We start from the raw sequence: 24333 nt of genomic DNA, 5'->3' as shown, positions 1-24333 counted from the left end.
TGTTTGAGAAGTATCCAAAGCACTTATGGTACCACCACTATGTTATTTCTTGTAACTATGCTGAAAGGAAATGTGAAAATAACCCTGTGGTACCTAACACGTTTTTCTCAACTTCATTCTGGAATTGAATTGGAATCCAACTCTGGATTTATATGGCAAGGGTAAAGTCAGCACAAAGTAAAATGGCTCCGTACCTGTGTCATACTCGCTGAAAATGCATCTGATGTGTAATTGATATAAGGACCATTGCTTCAAAAATTAAACTTTGTTCTATAGATTGAGCTGAATGGAAAATAGAAATTCTTTGTTAAGTATTATAGCAAGACAAAGTTTTAGGCAAGTAGGTATGTAAGGAAGAATATTTTTACACTGCAAATGGCACTGATCGAGAATTTGTTGCCTTTGAAATTGGCAGAAGTGGGAACAATTAAGATTTTAAAAGAAAATTGAATGGGTGCGAGAGGGGAATAAACTTACATGGCTAGAAGAGAGCATGAAAATAAATATTAATTGAGTTTCTGTTCAGAAAACTGACATCGACTTAATGTGCTAAATGGCCACCTTCTGTGCCTTAATGACTCTATGACTGTAATCTAAATGGATTTAATCTTAAATTAATTTGAGAGTTTGGAAATTCAGCTGAAAGAAGCCTTGCCCATTTGCTTGTAGACAGCAGTACAGAAAGTCAATATTTATAACAGCAGGTTGCAAATTGAATGGGCCACTTTGCTCTGAATAGTGTTAGAGACAAAGTGTTGAGTTACCCTCAGATCTGTTGGAAAGCTGGCTCATCCAGACCATGAAGAGAAATCATCTCCCTCCCAACTTTTGCCCAGCTCATGGTAGACAGGTTATGAGGGTCAGGAGGTGAGTTACTCATCACAGAATACTCAGTTTATTGTCTCGTCTTTTAGGCATAACATTGAGGCCCTCACTACTCTTTCTTGTCTTTTGGTTTGGAACTGTGAATTGAAGTTAAGAAGTTGAGTTTTGAACAGTAGCTTGTTTAAAAGTGAAGCAATCTTAAGGCTGGTATCCCATAACCAAGTCACCCTTTATTTACACTTGGGAAGTCCTTGACTCTGCACAGCCTCATTGGACCCTGAGTGTCAGTAGAATCTCTGATACTCCTGTTTATATCTGTCAGCCAGCAGGGGTCCCTGCTTGGATTAGCTTAACAGCCCCAATCAGAGCTGACCTTGTTACGATCACGACATCCTTCCTCCTCTGAGCCTGAGGATGTAGGCCCATCCTTTTTCTCAGAGAGCTTCCTGAGGCATTTTAGCACCAGGTCAGGTTCCTCCAATTCTGCTTCCAGTATGGGCAGCATGTAATGCACGAAGGCTTGCCACTTACACCAAGAGTGCCTTGGTACAAATTCATTCTCTTCTTCTGGCAGCAAAGGCATCAAATGCAGCTACATCTGTCATGTCCAGGTCTGATTCAGAAGTCTCACCGACACTTGATGGAGACTGTGAACCCATGGGTTCTGGCAGCCTTTCCAACTATTCCGAAGAGCAGCATACATTTTGCTCCTGCGTCGTTTGCAGCTTTCATATGGTCCACGTGCTGTTCAGCACCGTTGCATCAACTTGAACCTTAGACATCACTGGCCCTGACCTTGTGTCGACCATGCCCCCTACCCATATGGGGCCATTTCTGTGGTTCCTACACCAAACTTCATCCCCTGTATCAAACTGTCTTTCTCGCTTGGCAGAGACTTGGGTCTAGCACTGGCATTACTAAGGGTGTCCACTTCCATAGGAATATACTGCAACTCATATGCTCCACTTGTCGCATTTTTCAATGATAAAGTCAGTTGTAGTGCCTGTTTGGTTGGACTTCAGCTACAGGTTTGCATGGTTACATCATTAATCCTATAGACCAATGGTCTCTAAGCATTTCATGAAGGAATAAACCAAAGACAAATGCCCCTGCCAGTCGTCTTAACTTTAACATGGTTTCCTCTGACGTTCAAAAGGTGAGTGGTGATGTGATCAAGGTTTCCAAGACGTTAATGGCAAATGGTAAGGGAGGAAGTACTGCTAGTTGCAGAGTCTAGCACTTAGAGGGTATTGCCAAAAAAAGGGGTGGTAAAAGTTTGAAACTTTCTTCTGCAATTGACAATTCATGTTGCATCAAGTGTTAGTTTTAAAATGGATTGATAAATTTTTGTTCGTCAGATATATTCAGAAATTAGGGTTGAAGATGGTTATATGAAATTAGATTGCAGATCAACCATGGTCTTGATGCTGAAATTGACTCCAGGAACTAAATAGCCTATCCCTGCTTGTATGTTCGTATGATTGAGAGCAGAATGATGGGGTGATAATTAGCTTTTGTGGACAGGACATACCTGAACAAGTGTCCACTTTCTGGGTGGATGCAAGTGTTGTACCTGTACTGGAATAGCTTGGAGATAGGCATATGCCAGCCAGAGCACTTCCCTTCAACACTGCAACAGAAATATTGTTGGGGTCTAAAGTCTTTGCTGTCTACAGTACATTCAGTCATTCTGTGATACCACGTGGAGTAAGTCAAATTCAATGAAGCCTGACATCTGTGATGCTGAGAATTCAGCTGAACACTTTCAATGGATCAGCTATTCAGCACTTCTGTCTGAAGATGGTTGCAGATCCTTTGGCCTTATTCCTTCACAGAATCTGTCCTTCATGTTTATTTGTTTTGACCAGCATTGATTTAGATTGCATGGCATTGTTTACAGCTTGCTGCTTCCACGGCTTGTAGCTTTACCAGTCTGGCTATTCATATTCTGGTTGGCCTAGTACTCCTCTTGGTGTGGTCTTTTACACTCTTCATTGAACTGAGGCTGATTCCTTGCTTGTGGTAATGGTGGAGTGAGGAAAATAGTGGGCTCTAACATTTCAGATTGTGTTATAATATAATTTTGTTGCTGCTGATAGTTACAGCACCAACTGGGTGCCTAATCTCTGTCCTGAGTCTAGCCCATTTAAACAATGACAATTCCACACAAAATAATGGAAGGGTGGCACAATTGATGGTTGTTCTACAATGGTAATGCCAAAGAGAGATTATTCGATCATCTTTTGTTGGATGGTCATTACTTGGCATTTGTACAGAATGAATATTACTTCCTACTTATCAGATCGAGACAAAATCTTGTTGCATATGGCATAGATTGCTCAATACTTGACAAGTTTCATCTGATACTAAACATTGCTATCATCAGCAAATATCTCAATTTTTGACAGTATTTTGGAAGCAAGGTCATTGAAGATGCTTAAATGTAGGAAACTATGCTATGGGGATCCTGCAGCCATTTCCTGGTTAACATCCAACAATCACACCATCTTCCTTCGTGTTAAGCATGAGTCAAGCTAATACAGAGTTTTCCCCTGATTGCCATTACCTAACTGTACAAGTGCTCCTTAATACCATATTTGGTTAAATGTTGGTGTCAAGGGCAGTCACTCACATTTCATTTCGGGACTTCAACTGTTTTGTCCATGTTTAGACTTAGAATAGAATACAGTCTGGAGATATTTGCAAAGGGCTTTACTGAATGTAAAAGAGCACCACTGAGCATATTATTGCTATGGAAATGTTTCTTCATTGCATTTTGATGATAGCTTCCATTACTTCACTAATGATTGAGTAGATTAATGGACAGTAATTGGCTGATTTGGATTCATCCTTTTTGTTGTGGGCAAGTCTTAACCAGAGACAATCTCTCACATTGCTGAGCAATGTATTTATTTTTTATTCACACATGGGACATAGGAGTCACTAGCTGGCCAGCACTTATTGCTCATCTTTAGTCACCCTTCAGGAGGCGGTGGTGAGCTGCCTTTTTGAACAACTGCAGTCATGTATTGGAACAACTTGGCAAGGGACACAGCTAGTTTTGGAGCATAGGTTTTCAATACTAATGCCAGATTCTGGTCAGGACCCATAACCTTTGTAATATTCAATGCTTTCAATTAGTTCTTTACATCATATGGACTGAATCAAATTGATTGAGGACTGCCATTAGGATCTTGGAAAACTCAACAGGAGGCTGAGTTGGAATAAGCACTCTGCACTTTTTGATGGAGATGGAAACAAATGCTTCAGACTTATATTTTGCACTGATCTGTGCTGAGCTTCCCAATAACCGAGGAAGGGGGAAACTGCGGAGCCTCCTTTTCCATGGAGTTAATAAATTGTTCACTGTAAAGACACAGGAATAGCAAGCCAGAACAAATCAGACTCAATAACACTGGATATGGCAATGCTGTGAAACTAAAATATTCAGTGACCCTCAAAATCACCCAATTGTTCCTAAACAGATGAATAATAGATATCAGACACCAAGTTTCTAATTTAAACAAAGATTAGCAGTTTATTATTACTGTAAATTTAGCAAAGTTAAACAACAAAACAATCTAACTAATGTCTACAATTTAAGCCCAGTCTTCTTTGATCATATCCCCAGTCACACATATAGACAGACAAACATACAGTTCAAGGATAAATTAGAAAGAAAATAAAAGAGTTGTAACTGGCCAGTTCACTTAAGCAGTTTATAACAATGGTTGCTAAAGCTTTTTTGCAGACCTTGGATAATGAGTTACTCACTTGCTTGAATTATCAAGTCACCAGCCAATGTAAACAATTTCCACAAACTGCTGAAGATGTTTATTTATAAGTGGGGTTATTTTCTCAGGACTTTCAATAATTCTATTAAAGGATGACTTGACAGCAACCAAAACTGTGCAGCAGTTTTCAGAACCATACTGCTTTCTATGCAAACCCAGTCAAAACCAGTTAAATATATGGTTTCTCTTTTTTTCCCAGCATTTTCTTTGTTTGACTAACTGGCACTGGCCTCCCTGTGATTGCCCCTTTTAACACCATAATACATCTCAGGTGCCAACATCTGCAGTGTACTTAGAACGATAACTAATCTGCAATGAACTTTCAAAGCCGATTCCCACATTAGGTTTTTTGTTCATTTCGTTTTTTTCAAAATCAAGCTGTTTATCCAAAATCCAACTCTCAACTTCAGTTCATTATTCAAACCAAAAATGAGAAAAATAATGAAATAAGCAATGAAGGGCCATCATTCATGACTGGATATGGTAGGACTGCAGAGCATCGCTCTGTTTTGCTGGTTGTATGATCATGTTGCTCTGTCTATAGATCTATGTAATCTGTTCTAGCAATACTGTCATGGACTGATGCACCTTCAACTGACAGCTTGGTCAGGATGAAAACAAATTGGTTTCTCTCTTCTGCTTTTCTAATCACCTACTGCAGTCATGCTCAATCATGGAGCTACCAAGCCACAATTGATATAATGCAGTGAAGGCCTCCATGCAGAATACATTCTATGTTCTGTTTCCCTCAGTGCCTCTTCTAAGTGGTGTTCAACAAGGAGGTAATGACTCATTTGAGTTGCTGCTTGCAATCAGCAGAATAATTTTTTCCTTTTATTTGACCTAATACAATGAAACTTATGCACAGAGACTGATGTTGACTTGTTTATTCCCATGTTCTTAATTTGGTAGTTTTCATGTTAAAAGTGAATGAATCTTCAGATTTAAGTAATTCAATTTCCATGTGAATGTCAGTATTTGTGAGTGCTATATCCAGTTGTCTTACAGATTCTCTGTCACATAGTTGTCTGGGTTAAAAAATATATTTTTTTCATTTATAATTAGTTTTACACTTCCTGTGCAGCTGATTTGAAAAAGCATATTTTTCTTAGCTAAGTAAACCAATTTCTAACAGCTGTCATCTTTATCAAAACCGCTATATGTCCACCATTGATTTACTAACACTGGAAAAAAAATGTCAACTTTATTGTTGAGTTTAAAGATGCTGAAGTGGCAGGAAATGGTAAAAAGAAAATTGCTGAAAATGTACAACAAACTCAAAAATGAATAGCAGTGTCAGACTTACGACCAGGAGCGGGCCATTCAGCGTCCAAGTCTGCTCTCCGCCACTCAATAAGATAATGCTGATCCCATTGTATTTTCCTGTTTGCTTTTCATAACCCTTGACTTCCATGTCTATCAAAAAAAAATCTGACTCTGCATAGTGTCAGTTCAATGGCACAGCCTCCACTACTTTCAAAGAGATGCCCGCTGACAACAACCCTCTGACTGTAAGAAAATAATCTCATTTTAAAGTCTCATTCTTAAAGTGTGTCCCCTATTTATAGTTTTCCCAACTTGTACGACACAATCGTGGAAAAGAAAAAAATGTCAGCTCTAACATGGAAAGCAATAGATTGCTTTCCATGTTAATTAGAAACTACGAGATTGATAGCCACAGTCTACTATTTACACTTCTCGCCCCTTTCCAACTCTACTGGATTCAACAGGAAGTTTCCAAAATCCCGTTCGAAGTGTGATAATTCCGGTGGGAAGGTGAGGAGAAAGGCACACTAGGAATCCAAACTACTGCAGGCAGAAGCCGGACCCGAATGCTTTGTGGCGGAGTTGACAGTGGGTCGGGAGTTGCTGCTGTTTGCCTGTACCGACAGCAGAGGGTGTGTTGTCACCAGCTACAGGCTGACAGGTTGGCTTTCACCCCACAGGTCTGACGAATCTATCTCCATGGAGATATGTTTACGTACGGAGCACGGCGGGTGCTGCAGCTGGGTTCCCATTTATACAGGCTGATGCGGACACACCGATCATATTTATAGGTGGACCATACAAGCGCCCAGACTGAGGAGCCTCACAAAGTTGCCCGACAAGGACTTCACGTGGAACTTAGCCCGGGACACGATTTTTTTTTAAATAACAAAAATCATGTTACATTCCACTTACGAAGCGTTGCCAGTGACTTTCTGAGCAGCAAAGAAAGTTTGGTCAGCAATTCCATTGCTCTATTTGCAGGGGTGAGTAAGACCGCAGAGCTTGCTGTAATCTCTGTCACATTTCACCGCAGACAGCGCCACCATTAATGTCCTGAATCAGCAAATACTATTTTTAAACAGTGTCAGACAAGGATACGAACACCTAATTTATACATAGACAGCATGTATCTATATATAATGGAAATGCTTAAATAAGGTAACGTTAATTAACAACTTCTGCGTTGTACTTTGAAAAGCATGTGTCTTTTTTCCTAAAAAGCGTCAAGCACATACCTACTTCAACTTGAAAGAATTACAATAAAATGTATGAAGGTAAGAAGAATATAATCATCTTATAAGTGTCTAAGTTATGGCATTCGAAGGAGCAGGTAAGACGGAACTCTGATGCATTTGCAAGCGCTGTCACTGTCTTTCTTAGAAAAAAAGAGTTTTGTGAATAGTAAACCTTACTGGTGCATTAGCCACTGACCCTTAATCCAACAGAAAGTTTTATTTCTCCTGCAAGACTGGTTTATTAAACCGAAAAATGTAAAGCGAATACTAAATTGTCACTTCACTTTGATCCGAAATATGTTTGCAAATTTTATAAAGATGTGAAGCAGCAGGCTCTTTAACAAGAATCTAAGCCGATTATATCTGTCAAGCTTTATTTTTGTATGGATACACACATGCCTAGATTATGAGACGAAACGCGAGCACTTCAAGTAAAAGCCGCTTTCAAAATTTTATGATGTGCAAATTGCTGTCTGGTGACAGATTTACTTAAAAAGAACACGTCGTTCTGCACATCTATGACTATATTAACAGCGAAATAAAAACAGCACGTCTGGATCTGTTCCTGAATCTATACTCTGGACTGTGAGAAAGGTCCTTATTTTAAAATAGTGTAAAACGTGGGCAGCTATGGGACTGGAACTAGCGAACCGTTGGACCTGACACAGCTGATTGGGAACGATGCATATGAATTGTCAGTTACCTTCCTTCCCCCCACCACTCCCCATCATAAACGATTCTTAAAAACGATTATTTACAAAAGTCCATGTACATTTACGTCAAACTGTAAAACAAAACGAGAAAAACTGAAATCTTTAATCATATCAAAGACGTTCTGTAGTCTTGGCAATTCTGTGAAAAATACGAACTGCATGTACTTTGGTGAGATCTGTGTGTACAGTATTACATGTAAAAAAAGATATTTAAAAAAGGCAAGGTCCTTTACAAATCTGATTAGCAAGACAAGAACACTTTGTAACAGCAGATGGACTTGAACGACTAAAACTTTAAATTTTGAAACCGAGAAGGCTGAGCGCAGCCTGGTGGGAACAAAGGGTAATACAAGGCATAGGGGTTATTATGAAGTTCGCACTGTAAAGGAGTAGCAGTACACGAGCGATAGGGGTGAATGTTACTTTTTAACTTAATTCGTCAGCTAACCTCAAATCTACATCAACAAGTAATTTAAAAACTGAGACGGGAAACCCCGCTAAAGTGTTTACGGTAGTAAAGAGATATCTGTCTCGAAACATTTGTATGTTTGAGAAGATAGTCTCCCATACTAGAGGAAGCAACAAGTATAATACAAAACGTTGCCTTACACTGTTCCCATGATGCGCCTTGCAACGTTTCTGTCTTAGAGAAACGCTATTTTATTGTAAATTCTTGTTTACTGCTTCAAAGGATGGCGAGATAACAACCCACAAAGTTCTCTTGGACGATTATAATGCATACAAAGAAGATATTTTAGCGCCTCCAAATTGTAACATACTTTGAATTATTCAACCTATTACTCTTTTGGTCGTTAAATCAATGACAAAAATTTAATCCTTTTTATGAAGAGGAATTTCCTGATATGACACCTACATTTATATTTTCATAGATACCCAAGAGGTCTTGTGGCACATTTGGTCGTGTCTGTGCCTTTGAACCAGCGCTTTGGGTTTAAAACCTAGGCCAGGAGCTGCTAGAAAGGAAGGTGCATTCATAGCACAGCCAAGCAGGTCGAGCATTAACCTATAAATGACAGCACATGCCAAGGTATAAGACGTGCTTACCTTGGTTCTACTCCCACAGTTTAATGTGAAAGGTTACTTTTTTTTTTAGTAACCTTAACACTTTTTCAGAACACATTATAATCACCTTTAAGATCTCCATTTTTGTCTGAAAAGCTGATATTTCTTTGAGAACTTGGATCCCTGGCACTGGAGTTTAGGCAAGTCGCACAGATACACTGTCTATGGAAACTGAAAGAACTGCAGATGCTGTAAATTAGAAACAAAAACAGAAATTGCTGAAAAGGCACAGCAGGTCTAGTAGCATCGGTGGAAAGAAATTGGAGTTAACCCTGTTTCAGGTTCAGGGACCTTTCCTCTGAGGAAGGGTCCCTGAACCCAAAATGTTAACTCTGATTTCTCTCCACAGATCTGCCAGACCAGCTACACCTTTGCAGTACTTTCTGCTTTTGACACTGTCTTTTGAGCCTGATTATTTTTCTTATTTGTCGATCAGATCTGAATGCAGCATAAAGATGGGGATTGAAATAGAGCAGTTGATTCTCAATTGATCACAATTTGATCCTCAAACCTATGTCCCACAAGAGGATGATGGTTGTCCTGCATTGATTAGAGTTGTATAAAGTGGAACTTATTAAGAGGTCTCTTTCAACTTCACCCTGAGTTGGTGGGCACCTTTCAAAACAGGAATCTATGATCAGAAATATTATTATTACACACCTCTGGAGCAGGTGGAACTTGAACCCAGGCTACAATTCCAGAAAGCATTTGATAAGGTGTCACAGAAGGTTAGTACACAAGGTAAGTCACATGGGGTTGGGGTAATTTTATTCACTTGGATCGAGGATTGGCTAACCAACAGAAGGATAAATGTCTTGTTCTGGTTGGCAAGCCATAACTAGTGGGGAGCTTGGTCCTTGGACTCCAACTATTTACAATCCATTCACTTGGATGCGGGGATAGAAAGTACTACAGCCAAATTTACAGATGACACTAAAACAAGTGGGAAAGTGAGTTGTAACTATTTATGAGGGGCATGGATAGGGTAAATAGGCAAAGTCTTTTCCCTGGGGTCAGGGACTCCAGAACTAGAGGGCATAGGTTTATGGTGAGAGGGGAAAAATATAAAAGAGACCTGAGGAGCAACTTTTTCACACAGAGGGTGGTACGAGTATGGAATGAGCTGCCGGAGGAAGTGGTGGAGGCTGGTACAATTGCAATATTTAAGAGGCATTTGGATGGGTATATGAATAGGAAGGGTGTGGAGGAATATGGGCCGGGTGCAGGTGGGACTAGATTGGGTTGGGATATCTGGTCGGCATGGACGGGTTGGACTGAAGAGTCTGTTTCCATGCTGTACATCTCTATGACTGTAGAAATAAGAAATTTACAAATCGATATGGCTAGTTTAGGTGAATGGACCAAAATTTGGTAGCTAGAGCTTACTGTGGATAAGTGTGAGGCAATCTAGTTTGGTCAGAAGAATGGAAGCACAGCATGTTAACTAAATAACGAGATACCTCCACCTGTTTCAGTGTAAAGGAATACTGGTGTCCTCTGCATGAATGGCAGAAAACTACTGTGCAGGTAACAACATATATTAAGGAAAGCAAATGGAATTTTGGTATGTATTGCTCAAGGAACAGAACATACAAGTTTGCGAGTGTTACTGCAATCATACATGGCATTAATGAGACAGTACCTGGAGTATTGCACACAGTTGCGGCCTCTTTACGTAAGGGGCGGGGGGGGGGAGGGTATAATTGCTTTGGAGGCAGTTCAGAGAAAATTCACTAGATTGATTCCAGAGATGAGGAATTTATCTTATGTAGAGAGATTGAGCAGTTTAGACCTTATTTTTCAGTAAGTTCCTTACCCATTGGAAGGGTTCATCCAGCTCGTCCATCCCCACAGCTCCGAGTTTAATGTAACCCTCTACGTAGAAACTGAGTAAAAGCTCTTTGCAAGGCGGATCATAATGCTTACCACTGACAGTATGGGTTACCATTTCCTCAAACGGAGCAAAATAACAGAATTTCCCCTCCAAACCTATCTTACATTCAAGCCATCCCTTTAGTTTCCATTTCCAAGTAACTTTTCAAAGTTCAACCTAAAACTGGCAGAAAGCATCGGGGACATGATTGATAAAGAGCATGTTCCTTAAACAAATGAACTGGTTGCATATTGCAACTTACACGAGCTGGTAGAGACTAGACGTGCCGAATGGCCTCCCTCACCTCCATAATAATTCCTTAATGTTGTGAATTGGCTGGATGCGCACGTTGAGTCTGACTAACTGAGGCGCTGGAACTGATTTGTTGGTATTTAGAATCCAGTACTGCAGAGAGATTGCATTCTCGCTCCATCCCTATAATATGATTCAACATTGGGGTACTTGGGGAGGCAAATGTTAACCGCAATTCTGGGGAAAAAAAGATCTATCGGCTTTTTTTTTGTCCAAAATCGGAGGGGGTGTAGAAATAAAGACTAACCGCTTTAGTTTCAACCACTCTCTGGGCTCCGCTTTGTGGTTTCTCTTTAGCTCTACCTTCTTGTTCGCTTTTCCAAATCAGGAGCTATTCGACAAGTTCTCTAATGTTATTTTGAAACTCAAGAATGTTGAAAGTCTTCTACACTTTAAAAGAAATCTGCCAAGCACTGAAACAAATAATTTTTTTTCAATTCTAACAGCATTCTGCGAGGGGAATCTAGATTCAAACCTGTTGTGTCGCCCTCTACCTATTAGCCCCCACTGCAAAGCGGACAATTTGTTTTATTGCACAACCCTCTCATTTAAAACCTGTCGCGGAGACAGTACTCCAACAGCCCAGGTGCGCAAAAGCTGTTATCTCCAGGTCCCCGGATATCCGGGCAAGGTCATTAAAGTTTTGAGAATGAGTATTGTGACAATTGGCATTTTAATCCGAGCGGAGTTTTGTGCGTCATCAAGTGGAACCAAAGTTTCATTCAAAGAAAATAAAAGCTAAAGCCACTCCGACAGTCTGTGCTCATTATCTGCATAAGCTAATGAAAATGTAATTAGGTTTAATTATTACTTGGAAGTGACCACTAAAGAAATGTAAATATGTATAAAGAATATAAAATATTCTTTCTGATCAGTTCAAAGCAATTTTTTTTAGATTACTTATTGTGTGAAAACAGGCCCTCCAGCCCAGCAATTCACCTAACCTGCACATTATGTTTGGACTGTGGGAGGAAACTCACGCAGACACGGGGGGAGGTGCAAACTGCGCACAGATAGTTGCCTGAGGTGGGAATTGAACCCGAGTCTCTGGCGCTGTGAGGTAGGAGGGCTAACCACGGTGCTATGCCTTGATAGAACGTTTTGTGGTGCAATGGTACTGTCCCTTTATCTGGGTTCGAGTTCCATCTGTCCTAAAGATGTTTACACGGACGAGCAGGTTGGCTAAAAAGAACTAAATTATTCTGGGTAACCAGGGTTTGCCAACATTGCAAGACGACCTTGGAATGTCCAGAGATCTGAAACGTTTAAAGATGTGGTTTTGTTTTAAGTACTTCTGTTCCTCGTATATATTTTGGAGCTTGAAAAGTTTCAAGAACCATCCAAGTTGGTAAGAGAAACTGTTGACTTTCCAAGTGGTTTACTCGGGCGGGACACTGCAAGGATGCCAATGGCAGTGCAAAACGGGAGGGAGGTAAATGTCATGTGAAGATATTCACATAATACATCCAGAGTGGGAAACCGTAGCATTTACTACACACTTATACACACACAGAATTGGAGGTATATCTGCGTGAAAGTAAAAACGATGTTATAGGGTTTATAGTTTGTATTATCATTTCTGTATCTTTGCTCTTTACCATCTATCAGAGTTGAGGCAAGGACATAGATTGCGCTATGAAACTATTCATATTATAATAATTTTATTAAGACATAAACAATCTAAATATATAAAATCTGTGGTGGAATTTAGCCACACTATATCCGAAACAGGACTAGTTAATGATTTCTTTCGATGGTGAGTTCTTAGTTACAGACTTTCTGTGGGAGAGGCACTGGGTAGAAATGCGATAGTTAGTAAAATAGAGAACCAGAAGTAGACTACAAGCAGGATTGACCAGCAATCTCAATAAAATTCATTTGTTTGCTTTCCACAAATTAACAGCTATACAATAACTTGCTTTTAAATTCCTATTTATTCATTTGATTTTAACTATTTATTGTTATGACTTTAACTGTTAAATATATTTTATTATATTTTTAAGCTGAAATAATAGCCATCGTCTGTTCCTTTCATCATATCTTGAATCTTACTAATAACGTGCAGTAAACCTAATTATTTCAATTTACTTTAAGTGTTCAGTTATGTTTCTCCACTCTTAATTGTAACAATGGCATTTTTAGGCAGTTAATCTACTATAAGTAATTACCAATTACAGGAGCACAGATTTGTTATGGTGTAGAAGGAGGCCATTTGGTCCATCATACCTGCATTGGCTCATTAAATACATATCATTACCTAATGCCAAACTCCTGTTTTTTCCCAATATCTTTGCCCATTATTTTTATCCAAATAATCATCCAGTGCTTCTCTTGAAGACCTTGACTGAACCTGCTACCGCTACATTTACATGCAGTACATCCCATACCCTAACTACTTTCACATGAAAATGTTTTTCTTCACTTTACCTTTGTCTCTTTTGCAGATCACTTTAATCTATGCCATTTGCAAGAGAGAACAATTTCCCCCTACCTCTTCTGTCCAGTCTTGTTCATGATTTTGAAAATCTTTATCAGGCCCCCTGTAAGCCTTCTTCTCTCTTCAATCCTCCCGCGTTAGTGAAACTCTTCATTCCTTGAACCATTCTTGAACTGCTTTTGCATTCACTCCAGTTAACATCTTTCATTTGTGGCATCCAGAACTGTAGACAATGCTGAAGCCGATGTCCAAAAAGTGTCTTATACAAGTTCAACATTACATCCCTACTCTTCTACTCTATGCCCTTATTTAAGAAAGTCGAGGACATTATATGCTTTACTTATTGCTCACGTTACCCTGTCCTGTCACTTTAAATGATCTGTGCACATCCACACCCAGGTCTCTCTGCTCCTGCAACGTTGCTCCCTTAGAATTGTACCCCCTGTTTTATATTGTCTTTCAATGTTCTTCCTACCCAAAACATATCACCTCGCTCTTCTCTGCACTGAAATCCATCTGTCACCTATCTGCCCACTCCACCAACTTATCAATTCCCTTCTGGAGTTTGACAGTGTCCTCCTCACAGTTGACTATTCATCAACATTTTGTGACATCTGAAACATTTCAAATTGCCCCCTGCACGACCAATAATATATATCAGGAAAAGCAAATACTGAACCTTGTGGAAATCCATTACAAATTTTCCATTGGCACAAAAAGTATTCATTGACTATTACTCTCTGTTTCCTGTCACCAAGCCAATTTATTAGTGATCCTTTTGTTTTTATAACTTTCCTTGCAAATCTTCTGGGTGGCACCGTTCCAAATGTCTTATGAAAGTCTGTGTACACCACATTAGCAGTATTACCCTCATCAAGCATTTCTGTTACTACTCAAAAAACTCCAGAAACTTAGTTACAGGTGATATCCCCTTTAGAAATCCATGCTGACTCTTCCTATTACCAAGTAACTATTAATTCTATCCCTAATAATTATCTCTAGAAATGTCCACCACTGAACTTAAACTGATTGATATGTAGTTGCTGTGCTTATCCTCACAAGCTTACTTGAACAAGATTGTATTGTTTGCAATGTTCCTGTCTTCTGGTACCAACTGAGTCTAGGAAAAACTATGACTAGTGCCTCTGCAAATTCCACTCTCACTTCCTTTAAAATCCTTGGGGTATCTCATTTGGTCCCGCAGCTTTGTCCACTTTAAATTTGTTATATTTTAATAAATCATGAATCACGTATAACTATGTACTATCTTTGACATCAAACATAAATTGAGCTACTTCATAAATAAATATGAAAATGCATACTGTACCCAGAGAGAGAGAGCGAGATTTTGTGAATTTTTTTAAAGAAAAAGACTTGCATTCATGCATGTCTTTTTTTATCCTGTCCTAGGATGTGTGTGTTGTCCCAATCAAAGTGGTGTTCTTCTTTGTCTGTATGTATAGAAACTAGTGATAGTGGGTCATGTCTTTTAGTGGTCAGTTGATGTTCGTGTACCCTAGTGGCAAGTTTCCTGCTAGTTTATCCGATGTAGTGTTTTTTACAGTTCTTGCATGGTATCATAAATGACGTTAGTTTTGCTGGTAGTATCTAATGGATCCTTTAGGTTCATTCGTCGCTGTTTAACTGTGTTGGTAGGTTTGTGGGCTACCATAATGCCAAGGGGTCTGAGTAGTCTGGAAGTCATTTCTGATATGTCTTTGATGTAAGGTAATGTGGCTATAGTTTTTGGTTGTGTTGTATCTACTTGTTTGGGTTTGTTTCTGAGGAATCAGCGGATTGTGTTTATTGGGTACCTGTTTTTCTTGAAAACGTTGTATAGATATTTTTCTTCTGCTTGGGTGCTGCAATGAAATATTTTTGCCTTGTAATCATTGTTGTATTGCTGGAAACACAGCAGCTAATTTGTGCTCAGCAAACTTCCACAAACAGCAATATAGTAATGACCAGATCATTTGCATATTTACTGAGTGAGTTGTTCAGTGAATAATGTTGAATGAGGGATAAATATTGTCCAGGATACCACAGATCTTACCCGTACCCTTTCTTGAAATAGTGCCATAGAACCTTTCACATCCATCTAAGCTTTCAAGTAGACTCTCAGATTAACTGTGGCTGAAGAAGGAGGTGGACAATCAGAAGAAATATTGCTATTGTATCAAGGTGGCTAAAGGTTGGCCAAATGAGAAAGCAAAGAGAGGGATGCACAGGATGTTAGAGAAGAGAAGTAGCGTTTATACAATAGAATGTATGACTGAAGGAAATTGCAGAAATATGGGATAAAGCCATAGAAAGAAAATTACAAAGGATGACATATGGGAGATATAATTCCATTGGTGGTGTCAGTGTGGTGAAATGGGCAGATAGAAACTGGAATGAAATATGTACCAGCACTATTATGTAATATTTTGAATAGGTTTGAGTTTGTGGTGCATGTTGTTTGTCCCTCAAGGAGAGAATCATTATGTTCATCATCAGGAATAATTGGTAGATTTCCAATGGGTATATAAATAATTGCTAAAAGGCTGATTTGTGCCCAGAGGATTCTGCTCCAAACCAACAGGAAACCACAGACAAATTTATTTGGACAATCTGTTGGCTCAGGGTTAAAAGTTTGATGATATTGTATTGCCATTTCTATCAACGTGGGTGCAACATTAAGAGAGCAGTTGTTGGCATCCTTTTCATTGCTTCTTCTTTGAAGATAAAGGCTGATTGACACACTGGTCAAAATGCTCAGCCCATCTTTCTAGAATTTGAGCTTTTCTCTGAGCATTGTTGACCAGCTGGCACTGGGGAATAACTGTTGAATCACTAGACTGGCACCTGTATATGTGTATGAGTTTTATATATGTATCATATATTTCATGCACGTTGATACAACCACATTCACTTTCTGTCACCAATTCCCCTTGAACTGAATGGTTTGGTAGGTTCTTTCAGAGGGTAGTTAAGAGTCAACTGCACAAGAAAATAAAGTTTTCCTTATTTCTCCCCTTATTTTCAAACAGTGACCACTTATTCTAGAGTCTCCTACATCCTTTCCACATTCCACCATGTCAAGGCTACTTAGAATCTTGTGTGTTTCAATCAAACTAGGGAGATGAGCAGTTTGGTCCTGAAAAAGGCTGCTTAGTCTCTTGCAGGGTTGGGGGGTGTCAATGAATCTTAATTCCTTCCAGTGAAGAAACAACCGTCTGGCCTGAGCTGCCCCTGTACAGTTTCACACCTACAGCTGCCAATGAATCTTCACCTGCTGCTACATCACTCGCTCATCTCAACAGGACTTGCGACAGATGGATGACAAGATGACAGATAGATAACGACCATATCTTGCATGTTACTTAGGTTATATTGAGGGGCAGTTATGCAACATCAGCCTCACTCTTTAAACATATCTTGGTTAGATGCTGAGTCTAAGTGCTGAAGATAGATCCAGATGTATTGAGTGACAAAGGCAACTCCTGTATTTTTTAAACGGTGTGCATTCCACAACACAATGCTGATCCGTCATCAAGACTGTTGGACCTAGAATAATCTGATCAGCACATTCGCTGGAATTGGTCTCCACATGCCGGGGTATATGAATCTTGAGGTCACTGAGGGCAGGAAATCTGACAGCTCCCCTCAGGTTTGGCCTGACTCTCAAAGTGGTTTACTGGCAACTATAAGTTGCATGTCTATAAGAACGTAAGACATATGAGTGGAAGTAAGGCCATTCAGTCCATTGAGTCCAGTCTGCCATTTAATCATGGCTGATGGGCATTTCAACTCCACTTACCCACACTCTCCCCGTATCCCTTAATTCCTTGCGAGATCAAGAATTTATTAGTATCTGCCTTGAAGACATTTAATGTCCTGGCCTCCACTGCGCTCCGAGGCAATAATTCCACAGGCCCACCCTCTCTGGTTGAAGAAATGTCTCCTCATTTCTGTTCTAAATTGACCCCCTCTAATTCTAAGGCTGTGCCCTAATTGCTGGTCCTAGTCTCCCCACCTAACGGAAACAACTTCCCAGCATGCACCCTTTCTAAGCCATGCATTATCTTATAAGTTTCTATTAGATCTCCCCTCAACCTTCTAAACTCTAATGAATACAATCCCAGGATTCTCAGCCGTTCATCTTATGTTAGGCCTACCATTCCAGGGATCATCCGTATGAGTCTCCGCTGGACATTCTCCAGTGCCAGTATGTCCTTCCTGAAGTGCAGGGCCCAAAATTGGACACAGTATTCTAAATTGGGCCTAACCAGAGCTGCATAAAGTCTCAGAAGCACATCACTGCTTTTATATTCCAACACCCTTGAGATAAATGACAACATTACATTCACTTTCTTGATCATGGATTCAACTTGCAAGTCAACCTTTAGAGAATCCTGTACTTCAGCTTTATGAATTTTCTCACCATTTACAAAATAATCCATGCCTGTACTCTTTTTTACAAAGTGCAAGACCTCGCATTTGCTCACGTTGAATTTCATCAGCCATTTCCTGGACCACTCTCCTAAACTGTCTAAATCATTCTGCAGCCTCCCCACCTCCTCAGAACTACCTGCCTGTCCATCTAACTCCGTATCATCGGCAAACTCCACCGGAATGCCCCCAATTCCTTCATCCAAATCATTAATATATAAAGTGAACAGCTGCGGCCCCAACACTGAACCGTGCAGGACACCACTTGTCACTGGCTGCCATTGCAAAAAAGAACCTTTTATCCCCACTCTCTGCCTTCTGTCAGATAGCCAATCCTCAATTCATGCCAGTAGCTCACCTCGAACACTATGGGCCCTCACCTTATGCATCAGTCTCCCGTAGACAAGGAAAATAAGGACATAAGAAATTACGGACTATACAGCTTTACCATTTAATAGGTTTATGGATTAACTTTTGCCTCAAGTCCACTTTTCTACCCTATTCCCATAGTCCCTGATCACCTTGAAAGGAAGTTAGGGAGAGTATTATGGAAAGTAGTTAAATATACAGTTAAAAACTGAATGGATTTTGGCAGCAAGATGGCAGGTAGAATGGCAAATTGAGGAATTGGGGTTGGAATCAATTCAGTGATAATTTTGAGACTAATACAATCCTCTGGCTGCTAATTGTCCTACAATATAGACACTTTTAACATATTCAGATATTTGTATTAAATTTCAGGGGTCCAATATTTGCTTCAAAGAATTGAAATGGAGAGGAGGTTTTGTATAGCAAGAATTTATTATCTACAGATCTGGTTTGCCAATGTAACTATTATTAAAATTGATTTTACTATTGTGTATTAGATGTGTGACAGCAAACATTACAACTGTTTCTCACTTTATTTTCCTTATGGAAACAACCTTAACTAGAATAGCTATGATCCTTTAACGATAATTCATTTCATTTTGGGTGTTGACCACAAAGTAAAAGTACACATAATTTGTTGATACATCTTTAGTTATATTTCATTAGGCATGAAAGTGTAACTGGCATGTGAAATAAAATTTATTACATCCTGGTGGACATTGAGGATTTTGTAGCCCTATTCAAGGACAGCTCGAGAGTTTCCATGCTGTCAAACTCACGTCAATCAATCCCATCAAAAGAAAATGATTAACTGGCTAATGTGACTGCAAGTCAGAAGTAAATGATTCGTTGCAAAGTGCTTTGAGATGTCCTGTGAATTGATAGGCACCATCTATGAATACACTCATTCTTTCATACCTGCTAAGTTTTTATAGCTTTCATCCGGATACTCATTTGTTAACTCATTTTGTGTCATCAGCAAAGCTAGAATTTCTGCTTTCAATCCTTCATTTAGGTCATTTTGGTGGATTGTAGGAAGTGGAGATCTAAGGATTGATTCCAGGGTTGAAATATAAGAAGTAACAAGTTATAAGCACACACTCACCTAAAGGTATGTTACCGGGCATATGCATATGTAAGCAGCCATCTTTCAAATGACTTGTTAATCTGAAGCTCCATCTACTTATAGAGTCATAGAGATGTACAGAATGGAAACCAACTGTTCGGTCCAACCTGCCCATGCCTACCAGATATCCCAAACCTGCTCAGAGAAATGTAAAGATCACATGATACTATTCATAGAAGAATTGGGTTATCATCTAAATGGCTTCGTCAACATCTACCCCTCACCTTACACCCAGCAGATGATATGGTCATTTATTTCATTTCAGGCTGTGGGACTTGACTTTGCAAAAATTGATTGCAGAGTATTTTTAATGAGTTTCCTACTTTGCGCCAGTGAATTACTTAATAAATATTTCCTTGGCTTTGAAGCAGTTTGCGATGCCCAGAAGGCATGAAAGGCACCATAGAAATGCAAGTTTATTTTTCTTCTTTATTTGTGACTACTTGTATACTGGATAATAAATCTACTTTTAAATTGCTGGTGAGGTCTCAGAAGATGAATCAGTTTTCAAGGAGCTGCTGAAAATGGACTCCAGCATGCAGTGCATTTAAATGGCCACACAAATGGTTGCAGTCATTAGGATTACACACACATATATAGTTGTACAATGTGGCATTACAAGACTATGACAAAGGATTTACATTGCAGTGGGGACTGCATTGTTACTGGAACCAAGTAAACAAGTACCAGTAAGTACCAATAAACATGCGTCTTCTGTACTGCCAATTCAATAGGTTTAGGGCAGCGTTACACTGTTACAATGGACTTGCATATTCAGAATGAGTGTGAAGAACAATATGAAATACATATAAAACAATATAAAAACACACCAAACTGTTAAACTTTAGACCAACCACTCACAATATCAGGGTGTTGCTTGTCAATTATAAATTCCCTTCCAAATTCTTTTCTTCACCTTTTATCCTAACGCCTTTGCCTTTCTGGTGGAAGCCTTTTCCAAGAGCCATTACTTCTGAGTGAGTTTGTTTATCTATAGGCACTTTACAGTTGGTGCTTCTGTACATCAGTTCCTGGCAGGTCAACAACTACATGCCAGCTTTTTTTTTGTGATCAAAAACTGGCTGTGTTTCCCTAAAAAGTGGTTTTGGAAAGATGAGTCTTCTGTGAATTTAATATTTCCAATCGTCATTATGCCGGAGAAAAACAAAAGCTTCTCAGAAAATGTATTGCCAAGGACGTTAAATAAATTGCTTTCATGTTGTGACGGATACTGGCTGAGGGATGGTGATTGTTCTACTAGCGATGGTTTATTTAAGTGCCTTGTATAGCTGGGCCGTTTATTGAGCTTTAAGAACCAGCCTACAATAGTAGTCTAGAGACTCAGAACAGAACCTTCTGGTCTTGCTGATGGCGAGTTTTGAAGACAGAAAGAGAGTTTATTTAGACTGGAGGCATCTGTGAATCCTGTTGCCTTTCCATTTCCAACAGAATTCAAGTTCTAAATGAGAAGGCCTATGGTTAACCTTCCTATCTGGCTGTCAATTCTGGCCCCTTAATTTGCCAATTCATGACCCTTAAAGAGCTCATTGCAGACTTGTTGGTATTAAGGCAACAGTAAGCAGCATGTATAACGGGGAAAGAATACAGACTCTCTGTCAACTCTGGGGAGGGTATCTTGGCCAAAGGCTATCAGTGACTGATGGAGGGGTTAGAGAATGGTAAAAGAGTGGCTATCACTGGCAGGAAGATGCCTGCTGAGAGCCACGACTGCCCTTGCTTCTGAGCAGCACCCCCACCCACAATTCCTCCTGCATCCTGTGCAATAGCCCCCACACTCCCTACTCCTTCCCGATACCTCAGTGATGCTAGGACTCTGATTGGAAAGTCTTAGTAGACAGGACTCCTGCCCCCATTACCTTGATTCCAGGGGAAGGACTTCTCCAGTAACCCCCCTTCCCCCCCCAACCTGATTCACTTGTGGATCCATGGTAATCCTTCCTGAAGGGATGTACCATGGGCCTTTTGGCAACTCTACAGCTAACAGGTGAGACACCCAATGCCAGAGCAAGATTTAGCCCACAGTTAGGAATGGGAAATTCCTTTTCCTAAAGGATATTAGTCAGACAGTTGTGTTTTACTATTATTCTAGTGAGTATTAAGCATTTCATTTTCAGATGCAGCTTACGAATGTCAGAGATGTTGAAATTGGTTTCGTAAACTTTGTTGGGATTTGAATTTATGCCTTCCGAGGGTACTGGTCCAAAACCACAGCCACTTCATTGCCATACCTGCGTACATTATCTATGATTTATCTCACCAGTTTATTGTCACATTTTGCAAGTCTGGGTCAAAACAGATTTTAAAGACCAGATGGTAGATAATCCATTGTACGTCAGACAATTTCCCAGCTCAGTGCACCTGCCTTGAGAAAACTTTACTCTGAATTGTGCAATATTTATTCAGGGTAAGATAGTGGTGGTGTTGTTTGGATGGGGAGGTGTGCAGGCTAAAGTTGAACTGCTGCCTCTGGTGGTGACCATACGAGCTGCTGAGTGCTATATCAAACTTACCTGGTTAGAGATGCGAAACCTGCCAGCACACCACCCTCCTTACCTGCATCCAGGGCCCCAAACAGTCCTTCCAGGTGAGACAGAAGTTCATCTGCCTCTCCTTCAACTTATTTTACTGCATTTCAGTGCTCCCGATGTGGTCTTCTCTACATCGGGGAGACCAAACGTAAACTAAGGGAATGTTTTGCCGAGCATCTCAGCTGGGCCTGCAGGACTTTCCAGTCACCGCCATTTTAATTCCCCTTTCCACTCCCTTTCTGACATGACCATCTTTGGCCTCCTCCATTGCCACAACGAATCAAACTGCAAATTGGAGGAACAGCACTTCATTTTCCTCTTGGGCAGCCTAAGCCCGGAGGATTCAAAATTGAGGTCTCCAATTTCAATAACCTCCCTTCCCTTTCCCCGACTCCCTTCACCTCTCCCACTCCCTGCCACTATTCCCTGCCACCAACCAGATTCATCCCTCCCATATACCAACCAGGTTGTACCCTCTGCCTGTCTCCACCTATCCCCACATCACCACTCTGCCCCCTGCCCACCCCCAGTCCTGAAGAAAGGTTACACCCGAAACGTCAACGTTTCCACCTGATGCAGCCTGGCTTGCTGTGTTTATCCAGCTTCCTGCTTGTCTACCTTAGATCAAACTTACTGGCTACTGAAAGCGTTCTTCTCAGATCTCTTGGACATTAGTCGAGTTATTTTGTTAAATATTAGATTCTCATTGCCATCCACTCTCCATATCCTATCCTTGTGAACTCATGCCAACCTATGCCCTAACCCATCTCCAATCATCTGTCATATATTCTATATCAGTTCATGAACCGCCCCTCCCCCATTCCAAAGGTCCTTTACAGCTCTTATGTAACTTAATGCTATTTGATGCCAATCTATGTTTCCTACATATCCATGCCAACACACCCAGTAAACACCGTAGATTGGCTATAGGAACCTTGCAGAGACAAAAGAAAATAAAGTTCTAAATATCTATTATAAACTTCATTGTATAAAATGATCTCATTCGTGAAAGTCCACTACATACATCTAAATCCTCTGACATACTTAATCCGTTATAAGAATGAACATTGGTATTCTTAATCCAACTTTAAATGCTTCAATAACCTCTTTGAGATGAATATCAAACTGGAAACATATAGCTTCTTCTGTAATGATGAAAAGCTGTGGAAAGCAATGAAGCAATAATAATGCAATAATTATAGCACTTAGGACTGAGTTAACAAATACCTATTGAAATTGATGGTAAAGAATTTTTTTAACTCTTGTGAACACATTCATGCAGTTTTATCCTTTATTTTTTAAAGGACAGAGGATTTAAATAACCTGACAGTTTGACAGGTTTACACTCTTCAACCATACTTCAAGAACAGTTCTGCCATTGTGTCATGGAGCATATACCACAGAATGAGAATGCTGCTGGAATAAAGGTTAGGTCTGTTTATTCTCTGTAGTGAGGTCAGATGAGTCTCTAGGAGCGTCGGAGGCTGAGGGGTGACCTTATGGAGATTTATAAAATCATGAGGGGCATGGATAGGATAAATAGACAAAGTCTTTTCCCTGGGGTGGGGGAATCCAGAACTAGAGGGCGCAGGTTTAGGGTGAGAGGGGAAAGATATAAAAGAGACCTAAGGGGCAATGTTTTCACGCAGAGGGTGGTACATGTGTTGAATGAGCTGCCAGAGGAAGTGGTGGAGTCTGGTACAATTGCAATATTTAAAGGGCATCTGGATAGATATATGAATTGGAAGGGTTTGGAGGGATATAGGCCGGGTGCTGGCAGGTGGGAATAGATTAGGTTAGGATATCTGGTCGGCATGGACGATTTGGACCAAAGGGTCTATTTCCCTGCTGTACATCTCTATGACTGTATGACTCTGCAAACATCTGGCCCTATTCAAAATATTACTAATGACACCCTGTAATATTTAGCTTTGTGTAAAACCCATGTAAAATGAAAAAATGTACATTTTCAGAATATAATTTTCATAGAAAGGTATTCAGTTGTGTGCAGAAATTGCAGTATTTTCATACCATGAACTTAACTAGAATTAGAGAGAATATTTATTCAATTGGAGTGCTTTACCTGAAATAAATCAGAATGTTCATTGGTTCTTCACACAAATGAGTTATAGTGTATTTTTTATGAGTGACATGTCAATGTTTCGTGACATGTATTCTATTTATAGGAGACAGTTAAAGAAACCATTGAAATAAAGCATTTAAGAACTGAAGAGATAAAGGAAAAAGATGCATGTTAAGAAGGCAATGAAAAGTAAGACTACGTAAGGGAGACAGGAAGAATTGAAGATAATGTTGC

The 24333-nt window shown here is 39.9% G+C and overlaps 1 protein-coding gene across 4 annotated transcripts in view; it reads left to right on the top strand.

The window, feature by feature from the left end:
* Positions 1 to 6693: 6693 nt before the first annotated feature.
* tent5c (terminal nucleotidyltransferase 5C) overlaps positions 6694 to 24333 on the top strand; it is a 31919-nt gene continuing 14279 nt past the window's right edge. Inside the window, exons 1-3 of one of the 4 annotated variants that reach the window (XR_006313207.1) lie at positions 6785 to 6871; positions 19357 to 19452; positions 19531 to 19890. Coding sequence is in view for 1 of the 4 variants with exons in the window: in XM_043700941.1 (XP_043556876.1) it covers positions 23402 to 23443 (42 nt within the window). In the remaining 3 variants the exon portion in view is untranslated. Of the gene's footprint in view, positions 6872 to 19356; positions 19453 to 19530; positions 19891 to 23341; positions 23444 to 24333 lie in introns of those variants that run through there. The other 3 variants (XM_043700943.1, XM_043700945.1, XM_043700941.1) reach the window with 3 other exon arrangements.

Source organism: Chiloscyllium plagiosum, chromosome 12 (genome assembly GCF_004010195.1).
Source record: "Chiloscyllium plagiosum isolate BGI_BamShark_2017 chromosome 12, ASM401019v2, whole genome shotgun sequence".
Classification (NCBI taxonomy): domain Eukaryota; kingdom Metazoa; phylum Chordata; class Chondrichthyes; order Orectolobiformes; family Hemiscylliidae; genus Chiloscyllium; species Chiloscyllium plagiosum.
The sequence above is the reverse complement of the archived record's forward strand: the minus strand, read 5'-3'. Positions and strand labels throughout refer to the sequence as shown.